The sequence below is a fragment of the Sylvia atricapilla genome, chromosome 3, assembly GCF_009819655.1.
Source record: "Sylvia atricapilla isolate bSylAtr1 chromosome 3, bSylAtr1.pri, whole genome shotgun sequence".
NCBI classification, from domain to species: Eukaryota; Metazoa; Chordata; class Aves; order Passeriformes; family Sylviidae; genus Sylvia; species Sylvia atricapilla.
Window position 1 is genome coordinate 111,724,934 of NC_089142.1, and position 9,917 is coordinate 111,734,850.

General features: G+C 49.2%; 1 protein-coding gene across 1 annotated transcript; it reads right to left on the bottom strand.

Moving 5' to 3' along the window:
• Positions 1-51: 51 nt before the first annotated feature.
• On the bottom strand, positions 52-7,825 carry LOC136359744 (GDNF-inducible zinc finger protein 1-like). Its single transcript, XM_066316649.1, has 7 exons — positions 7,616-7,825; positions 5,222-6,121; positions 3,790-4,641; positions 2,827-2,921; positions 2,133-2,300; positions 1,416-1,573; positions 52-606 (listed from the first exon to the last, which is right to left on the bottom strand). The coding sequence occupies exons 2-7, from the start codon at positions 6,118-6,120 to the stop codon at positions 367-369; spliced, it is 2,412 nt and encodes an 803-aa protein (XP_066172746.1). The 5' UTR covers position 6,121; positions 7,616-7,825; the 3' UTR covers positions 52-366.
• Between the last annotated feature and the right edge of the window lie 2,092 nt (positions 7,826-9,917).

The following is a 9,917-nucleotide window of genomic DNA, read 5'->3' on the forward strand; positions in this document are numbered from 1 at the left end:
AATCCCGGCGTTTTCCCCAGAGAAATCCGGGCGAATGAAGGAAGGCCGGGCTGGACAGCACTGACAGCTTTATTAATGGAGGAATTAGTGGTTTACAGCTGCGGCACCGAGCTGCGTTTGTATGATCACACATGCTGCTCTGCGCATTCACAATGGGATGCTCCCACAGCTTTGGGAAAAATAAACCTCTGGACTGATGCGAACATTTCAGTGGAATAAATACCCTCGTGAGGAATTACCTCTTTAGCACCTGTAATGCAGCTCCCGAGGCAGCTGCAGTGACCCCTGGGAATGATTCCCTTGAATCCAAAGGATAACTCCCACCTTTCTGCATCAAACTACCCATTTTTGGAGCTAAAACTGACTTTATATGTACAAAAGAGAGGCCTCAGTGTCCTCGGTGTCCCCAACCCCAGGTGTCATGTGTGCTGCTGTTTTAGCACTTTCTGGTTTATAAAGTTTCCCGTGGTCAACTGACCAAATTTCCGGCATGGGATCTCCTCCCAGATGCACTTCGGCTAAAGTCTCTATTTTGGACCAATTGTGGTCTTTCTTGTGTGTGAGGTCAATCAAGAAGCTTCTCCAGTGAGCATTCCGGTCATGGATCTGGGGAAAAAAAGGGAGTAGAAGACAGGAAAATAATTAGATTTGATTTTTAACTGCCAAATATTTAACTTTGTCCAGAGCTAAATCCAACAATTTTGGGATAACTCCACGATCCTGCGTTCCAAGTCTCAACTCAAACACAAACAAGGCTCTTTTGCCAACTCTATGCTGAATTTCTGGCTCTGCTGCCATGGAATGCTTCCAAAATCAGTTGGAATTTCAGCACACAGGCAAAATATTGACTTGGAGTTGGAAGGGAACCTCCTGTTCTGTCTCTGCTGTCACTTCCAGGACCTGGAGGTCACTGGGAAGAGCCGAGCTCAGCATTTTCCACTGGAATGCTGGGAATGTGTGAATTCCTATTCATGTGCAGCATGAGGTTGGATAAACCATCATGTTAAACACGGCTGGAATGAGGGTTAAAGCATCAGAGACTCTGCAGTTAATCCATTAAAAAAAATCAGAAAATCCTGAGTCCTTCCTCAAAAGTTTTCATGGAATCTTTTAGGAAAAGATCTTGGAGATGACGACCCTCAGGGTGTGCTGTATCCAGTCACTTCCAGGGATGGTGACATCTCCTAGGACTGGGAGATGACTGGATTGGGCAGCAAGCAGTGGGAGCTGCTGTGCCCTTGGAGGAAAATCCCACAAACTTCAGGAAGAGATTTTAAGATGGCAGCTCACCACCCTGACCTGAAACTCATCCCTAGCACAGCCCCTCCTGAGGGCTGGAAATTCCCGCTGCCAGGGTGACACTGGTGCCCTGCAGGCGGCATTGAGGACCGGGAAGATCCTGTGGGATGCCCTACCGCCACGTGTCGGCGCAGGGTGGACATGTCAGTGAAGGTCCTCTCGCAGGCGCGGCATTTGTAGGGCTTCTCTCCAGTGTGGATGCGCTGGTGCCGCCGCAGAGCTCCCTGCTGCGTGAAGGCCTTCCCACACTGCTCACAGAAATAGGGACGGGTCTCTGGGAATAACAATCCCAGCAAACACAGAGTTAGGAGCACTTAGGAGAGAGCAGCAGGCACTTCAGCCCCTTCCCTGGAAGTGTCCAAGGCTAGATAGGGCTCAGAGCAATCTGGGAGAGTGGAAGGTGTCCATGGCAGGGAGTGGAATGAGGTGATCCCTAAGGTCCCTTCCAATCCCAACCATTCCATGATAAATATTTCCTGATACCTGCCAAGGCTACAGCTGTCCTCTACTCCAAATTCCTGCAGCTGCACATTCCAGGCCTCAGTTTTTTAGGATACCACACAATACTCGGATGAGCCAGGGTCAGGACGAGCCCTGCTACCCAAGAGAATTCCCATTCCTGGAGGTGTCCAAGGAATGCCTGGACGTCGTACTCAGTACTCTGGACAGGTGACAAGGTGGGGACTGGGCACAGCTTGGACTTGATGACCTTGGAGCTCTTTTCCAATCTCAGTGATTCCAGAATCCCCGGATTCAGCAATGGGATGAAATGTCCCCATCCACACTGGGAAGTACCACAAAGCCACCATTCCTTTTCCCAGCCTTGGAATTACCTGCATGGACGTTGCTGTGCTGGGCCAGGGAGGCTCTGAGTCCAAAGGTTTTCCCACAAACCTCACACCTGTAGGGTTTGGCTCCCAGGTGACAACGCTTGTGGCACTTCAGGTACTCGTTGGTGGCAAAGTGCTTCCCACACACATCGCACCGGAAGAGCCGCTCTCCTGAGGGAAGAGAAACTGGACATTGGGAATTCTCCCGGAGGAATTTTGTCCTTCAGAGTTGGTCTGCAAATGACAGAACCCAGGTTGGAAAAGACCTCCAAGATCCTCGAGTCCAGCCTGTGCCCAACCCCCCACATCCAGCTGTCCTCTGAGCACATCCAGGAATGGGGATTCCATGAAGGAATTCTTCCTGATATCCAACCTCAACCTCCTCACCACGAGGACATTCCTATCACTTGCTTCCTTGGGGGCAGAGACGAAATTCCCCCTGGCTCCTGTCAGGGAATTGTGGAAAGCAACGAAGTCCCTCCAGAGCCTCCTTTTCTCCAGGCTAAAAGTCCTCCTATACTTAATGAATTCCTTCCTGGTCCTTGGATACTCTTCCATGAGTCACAAAAAAAAAAAAAAAAAAAAAAAAAAAAAAAAAAAAAAAAAAAAAAAAAAAAAAAAGGAGGGTATTTATTTCCTATCTCAGCAATAAAACAGGAAAGGGATGGGAAAACCACCTGGAATATTTAATTCCCACCTGTGTGTGTCCTTTTGTGGCTGGTGAGTTTTCCTTTGTCAGCAAAGGAAGCACCACAGTCCTCACAAATGTAGGGCTTCTCCCCGGTGTGGGATCTAATGGAGACAAAACACCTATAATTAGCAATTAATCAGGTCTTGAACCTTAAAATATTGGACTTGAACCAATGTTTGGGTTTTAACTGTAGTGAGAAAATGAAATTCTGCTCCCTCAGAAAATGGAATGTTTCCAGGTACAGGTGCTACAGTCCAGGAGTAGAACTCCCATTTAAAATTTAGCATTTAAAACTCACATTTAAAATTTACCTTTTCCTCACTTTCAGGCCCTACAAAATCCACTTTTTCTCTTAGACAGCTAAGATCATGGGAAAGGAAAAAGCAGGGAAAATGACAGAAAATGACAGAGAATAAGAAAAATCTGACCCTAATGTATGGTCTTAACTTATTCCAACCCAAACAGGACAATGTCCAAAGTCATTCCTGATTTTGATCCTTTAGGACAAAGGATTATCATCAGTCTTGCTCTGGAGAAAGATGAGAAATTCCATGGGATGATTCACCCTCTCCTGGAAGAGGACACATCCACACAGACGCCATCAGGAAGCAAGTCATTTCGTCAAGCTCCAACTGAACGGCACGGACTGGGAGTTGCACATTGAGATGAAATCTCATGGCAATTCCTTGCTCCAGGAGCAAGCACAGCTCAAGATCCATTTATGCAGGATCCCTGACTCACTCTTCATCACTGAGGGCCACCATGGGATTTTAGAGCCTGTCCCAAATGACAGACATTCCTTGCAAGTTTGGACAGGATATCCATGTCGAAATCCCAACCGTGGGAAATGCAACATGGAGCCAAAGGCTTTGCGTAAGATAATTAATCACGGATCCCACTGAACCCAGTTTCCTGGTGTTCCTGCTCTAAGGGGCGAGGGGCAAGGAATGGGTATGGCTGGAATCTGACCTGGTGTGGATCTTGAGCTGGGAGGGCTGAGCAAACCTGGAATGACACACGCTGCACTCATAGGGCTTCTCGCCGGTATGCGTCCGCATATGGAACACCAGCGCCGTGTGGGAGCTCAGGATCTTGCCACACACGGAGCACAGTGGCCGCTTGGCCCTGCCCTCGTGCTTCTGCACAGAGTGAGTCCTCACATCCCGCTTCCTCTTGAAGGTGGCCTGGCAGAGGCTGCAGGAGAACCTCCTCTCCTCGCTGTGCACGCAGGTGCGGTGCTCCTTCCAGCTGGTGTAGCTGGCGAAGGCCTTGCTGCACACCTCGCAGCGGTACGCCTTGCCAGGCAGGCTCTGGTGCACATCCCGGCAGTGATCCACGTATTTCTTCCGGGAAACAAACTGCTCCTGACACTTGTCGCAGTGGATCACGTAGATGGACTTCTTGTTGGCCACACTTCTACTGGCCTTCTTTTGTTTAAACCCTGGTCCAGGTTCTTTGCTATCCTTTTCTTTTGAGGCTTCATCCTCCTCCTCAGAACATTCTTCGTTGTCCCTACTTCCTTCAACTTCCGAGTATCCCATGTCATAGTCTCCCTGCTCCTCGCCCTTCACACTCATTCCACCTTCATCTTCATTCCCTCCTTCAGCTTCCTGGGATTCCTCTTGCTCCTTGCTCCTTTCTGCTTCAGCAATGGATGAATTTCTAGGATCTTCCTCACACCCTGAGGTTTCTGGTGTCCTATCCCAAGTCTCTCCATTGGGATCTTTGTCATAGCCTGTGGGGTTTGGGCCATGTGTAGGTGGAACCACCATCCAATAGACAGGCAGGAGTTTCCTCTCTTCCCCAGACTCATGGATTTTCCTGTTAAAAATGGAGCACAACTTCAGTAAGCTTAATTGAAATTCATTAATTGTTTCAATTCAGGCCTTGGGGTAAGAGTCCTTTCCTTTGAATTGTTCCTTGCACCATTTAAGAAATTCCCAGCATGTTTAGAAAACCTGCAAATAGGGAGAGTTTGGGAAGAGTTGGGCTAGATAATTAAAGACAATTAAAATGCCTCAGTTCATTAAGATCTGTATTTTTCACCTGATCTGGAAGGCAGGATGGACTTTTCTTCCCAGGCCATGAAATTATGGATTTGAACCAAAGGAAATAAGATTAAATGCCCAGACAGAGACACAAAATTCCTATTTAAAACCCCAAATCTGAGGATGCCAATGAAATCTGGTTGCACAAGTCCCTCTTAATCCAATGCGACATTCCCTAAATTCCCCGTCTGGGAGACCTCAATCCAATCATCTGCACTGCGTGGCCAAGAGAAAAATCCCGATTTCAATATGCTTTGAGTCAGACCCAAGAAATTCTGGAATTAAGGCAGGGAGGACTCCAGGAATGATTTACCCTGGAATGCTGAGGAAATGCGTTTCCAGGAGTGCCGTACCTGAGGTGGGAGGTGTAGGCAGCCCTGTGGGCGAAGCTGGCAGGGCAGCTCTGGCACTGGTAGGGCCTGTCTCCAGTGTGTGTCTGGATGTGCCCAGCCAGGCCACACTTGGAGCTGATGGCCTTGTAACAGTAGGGAGACACCTGGGATTCCCGCTTCCACTCCTGCCCCCTGTGGAGGGAATGGCCATCCTTGTTTTCCAGGCTGGTAATATTCACACCCAGTCTGGTCAGGGAATGTGTCTTGTTGCACTTGGGCAGCTTTGCTGGTCTGGATTTTGGGGCTGGAGAAGCCGTGGCCTCCTGCTCCAGGCATCCAATGAGCTCATGGCCTGGCAGCAGCTCCTTATGTTTCTGCCTGTCCCAAAGTTTCCTCTGCATGGGAATTGACACGATCTGGGAAGAGCTCCTGGGGTTCTCCTCTTGCTGGATGCGAGGCCACTGTGATCCTCTTTTTTCACCCCTCTGCCCTTTCAGGCAGCGGCTCAAATCCAAGCCCTTCCTGCCCTCTGCCTTCACTTCTTCACAGATGTCAAGCAAATCCTTGCATTCCAGCCTTTCTGCTATTTCCTTCATCCGCTGGAGTTTTCCCACCTCAATCTCCACCTCTGCTGTGTACACAAACTCCAGGAAGGAGGTGAACTCCTCGGTGTAGATGTCTTGCAGAGTCACTGTGCATTTCTGGGTGTCCAGCATCTCCTGGTGCAGGAAGAGCCCCTTGAAGTAGTTGCTGGAAGCCGCCAGGACAGCTTTGTGAGCCAGGAATTCCTCCTGAATTCCCAGGTGTTGGGTGAGGACCTTCACGTCGCAGAGATGCCCGAGTTGGTACAGGGAATGCAGTGCCCTCAGGAGGTTGGAAGCAGCAACCTTGGACTTCATCAGGATTTTCTTCTTCTCCATCCTGCCGGAAGAAACAGAAAAACGCTGGAATGATTTTTCCTGTCTTTCCACTAAAGTATGGCAGGGAAAGCCCAGTAGAATTCCATGCCCTAATTCCTTGTTCACCCTGCACAGGTAGAATTGTAAAATCACTGAGTTTGGAAGAGACCTCCAAGCTTTGATGGATCACCACCATCTGAACTAAACCATCTCCCACCAGGAGCAGGAAGTTGAGGGAATGTGGGCACAAGAGCATTGCCTATATTTTACTGGAAAAAGATTGCTCACATCCAGATTCCTACTGGGAAATTCCCACAGCCAGCAGGGATCTCTGCAACATTCCCAACCCAACACCTGCCAACTATTCCCACGTGGAGACACAACCCCAGCCCACTGGAAGCAATGCAGATCCAGAGATTCAGCACCAAAATCCACAGGAGCTTCCACCCCATCTGCTGCCTTCGTGTTTTCCAGCAGGAAATCCTAGTTTGTGTGCAGTGCTTAGAGAAATCAATGACAGCAGCACGTGATAATTTCCTGCTGCTCCTTTACAAGATTCCAATCTGTGATAAAATCCCAACCTGCGCTCCCACGGGAGCTCCTCTAACATCAGGATCTGAAACAGAGCCAGATGGGAGAGATAAGTTCCAAGATCATCTCCGAGTTCAGCTGCTTCTGGATTGAACCACCCCAATATCTGAAGCATCTTTCCACAAATCCATCAATTCCCACCATCTTTTCCTTCACAAAAAACCCGAGATTTGTATTTTGTATTCCCATTTGGAAGCTGATCTTTAGTTTTCCAAAGTGCTGCCAAATCCTTAAGTCTCCAAAACACTCACTCCAAGGACTTAAACAAAAACCCCATTTCCTCCCCATTTATTTGGTTTGTTTTTAACTTCTTTCTAGCTTTTTCCGTGGCAATTTGGGAATAAATACTTTAAAAATGTGCACATGTGTCCGAGATTTGCAGGAAGCATAATTAATCCAAGAGATTATTTGCAAAGACGCCTTAATTGCATCAGAACTGATGCAAAACTCAAACCATATTTCAATTCAATTGTGGAGTTCCTGATAAGGAATTGGAACCAGTGCAAATGGATTCCAATTGGTACAACCGGAATTGGTATAATTCCTTTAAAAAATAAAGCCCAACAGTGGCCTGAATCTCCGAGAAAATAATTGCATTTGTATGTTTTTAATCTCCACTTACCTGCTGGAAAAAAAATCTATTTTATCCACCTGAAAATCTCCATTTATGCTCTCCAGCGCATCCCTATTCATCGTCCAGAATCAATCTCCATTTACCCACCCAATCTCCATTTATGCTCCAGGAAAATCCCCATTTATGCTCCAGGAAAAATCTTGATTTGTGCTCCAGAAAAATTTCTGTTTATGCTCCAGATAATGCCCATTCTCCCTCCAGCAAACTGCTGGCCAAATTCCTAAAGTGGTGGTTTTTTTTTTTTTTTTTTTTTAAGCACAAAGCACTTGGATTTCTCCCTAACCACGTTACCTTCAGGACACCCCTGGAAAGGCTCCTCCCCCGAGGAATTCAAGGGTGGCAGAGCACCAACGCTCCCCATCCTCTGGGAATGTCGCCGCGCCGTGTTGCTCCTTGTGCCACCGGCACAGCCGGCATCATCTGGCTTTTGCCTGCAGCCACAAGATTCGTATCTCCGCGCAGGTATCTGGGAAGCGCTGCAAGGAAAGCAGAGATAGGGCAATGTTTATCCCAGCCCTCGGCATAAGCGGGAGACTTGAGGGGTGCTCCGCCTGTGCGCTCCCGGAGGCTGCAGCAGCCGGGAATCGCCTCCCGCCAGGGAGAAGCAGCCGAGATCGCTCCCGGGGCTGATTCCCGCCGCTCCCGGGGATGATTCCCGGCGCTGATTCCCGCCGCTCCCGGGGGTGATTCTCGGGGATGATTCCCGCCGCTCCCGGGGATGATTCCCGCCGCTCCCGGGGATCATTCCCGGCGCTCCCGGGGATGATTCCCGCCGCTCCCAGGGATGATGATTCCCGCCGCTCCCAGGGATGATGATTCCCGCCGCTCCAGGGGATGATTCCCGCCGCTCCCGGGGGTGATTCCCGCCGCTCCCGGGGATGATTCCCGCCGCTCCCGCGGGTGATTCCCGCCGCTCCCGGGCTCTATCCCGAGGGGCGCTCCCGGCCCCGGGCCGCCCTTACCCTGCCGCCGGCTCCCGCCCGAAAGCACCATGGAGGCCGCGGCCTCAGCGCCTCAGCGCCGCCGCCATTTTGAGTGCGGGCAGGGCCTTCCCACACGGAGCGGGGAATAAAACCCCAACCTTTAAATCCCCAATCCCCGCCTTTAATCGACTCCGATCCCAGGGGGAAAAAAACCCCAAAAAACTCACAACACTCCCAAAACCACTTGTTTTGGAAATGCCGCCCGGTTTGCTGTGGCAGCTCCTCAGCCTCTCCCGGTGTGGTTACTGGGATATCTACTGTGGATGCTGAGAGATCAGTGCCAGAGTTAAGAGAGGTGTTTATATAAACCAGGATGAAGCTCTGAACTTTAGTGGGGTAAATCTGGGATTGGGAGAAGCCCGGGGACTCCCTGTTGCTTCCCACTTGGGATCCTATATTCCTGTCTTTTATCACATAAAAGATTTTAAAAGTGGTTGGCCAAGCACTGCCAGTCTTTTTTCCAAGATAAATTCCTCCTCTGAAGCATTTTCCCCCCCACTTTAGTGCAGGTTTTAAAGTCTTCACATTCTAGCAGCTTGGAAAAATCTTGGATGACTATAATTCCATGAGGAAATGTAAAATTAATTCCTTCATAAAAAAATAAATCAGGAAAGGCAGACATCTGTGTTACCCACGTTTTCAATCCTGATTATTTTGTTTGTAGCCAGGGAATGTTTCTATCGTCCAGCTACAGCTCTCGGAATGGGAAGAACGAGCAGCAATATGAGTGATCCATGTTGAAAATGTCAGGATAATATTCCTGTACCTTCACACGAGGGAATGGTGTTTGCTTTTCCTTTATCAGAAAACTGGCATGCTCAGCAGCTCTCACCCAGAGGAGCTGGGAAGCTCCTGGCCAATTTAATCTGTATTCCACAAGGATGGAGGGAATTTCTGGATACAGTGCTGGGGTGTGTGTCCATCCCAGGCAGGATTTTCCTGAGGCTGGATTTCAGTCTGCTCTTTGCCACCAGTTTTGTTTCTCAGGAGGTTCACTTGATTCTCCTGATGTTCCGGGTGCTTGCATGCACTTCAGGGGCTCCCTAGAACCCAAAGAATTCTCCATGTCTCTCCTGTGGGGAGAGAGAAGGAAGAGCATCGTGGCTGCTCTTTCCCAATCCTTAATTTCAGAATTTCAACAGGAGGGATGAAACTTGTGGGAGGCAGCTGTGGGAGATGTCAATCCTGAGCGTCCCATGGTGGGTGAAGCATTCCAGGTGCTGGGATGGCGAAATAAAACAACCTGTTAAGCCAAAAAATCCAGGAAAGAATTTGAGCCTGGGAACTCAGATTTTATCTGAGCACTTCCCTTGGTTGGGAGTGGAGAAATACCTTGGGCTTTGATCATGGTGACTAAAACAAGAAAAAGAGGAAACATTGGGAGTCAGCTTTTCCAGTCAGGTTCTGCTCCTGATCCATCTGGCGTTTGTGGCTTGAGGTTAGCCAGGACATCTCCAGCAAAGCAAAGGTTGGAAATGTCCTCAAATCCCAGGTTCCTCCCCACTGGTGTGCAGTGGGAAGCGGCACTGGGGCTATGGCAATTTTGGCTCTTCCCAGCAAAGCTGGGGGACATTTTGGAGCCCCCCAAGGAAACATCCTTGTGTGTTTTC

What these genes read in the sequence shown, in the direction of transcription:
- LOC136359744 (XM_066316649.1), bottom strand. Translation starts at nt 6,120, where the DNA reads ATGGAGAAGAAGAAAATCCTGATGAAGTCCAAGGTTGCTGCTTCCAAC. An exon ending in CCACAAAAGGACACACACAG is followed by an intron (nt 2,301 to 2,826) that starts GTGGGAATTAAA and finishes CTCTTCCCTCAG; the next exon opens with GAGAGCGGCTCTTCCGGTGC. An exon ending in GCACAGCAACGTCCATGCAG is followed by an intron (nt 1,574 to 2,132) that starts GTAATTCCAAGG and finishes TGTTATTCCCAG; the next exon opens with AGACCCGTCCCTATTTCTGT.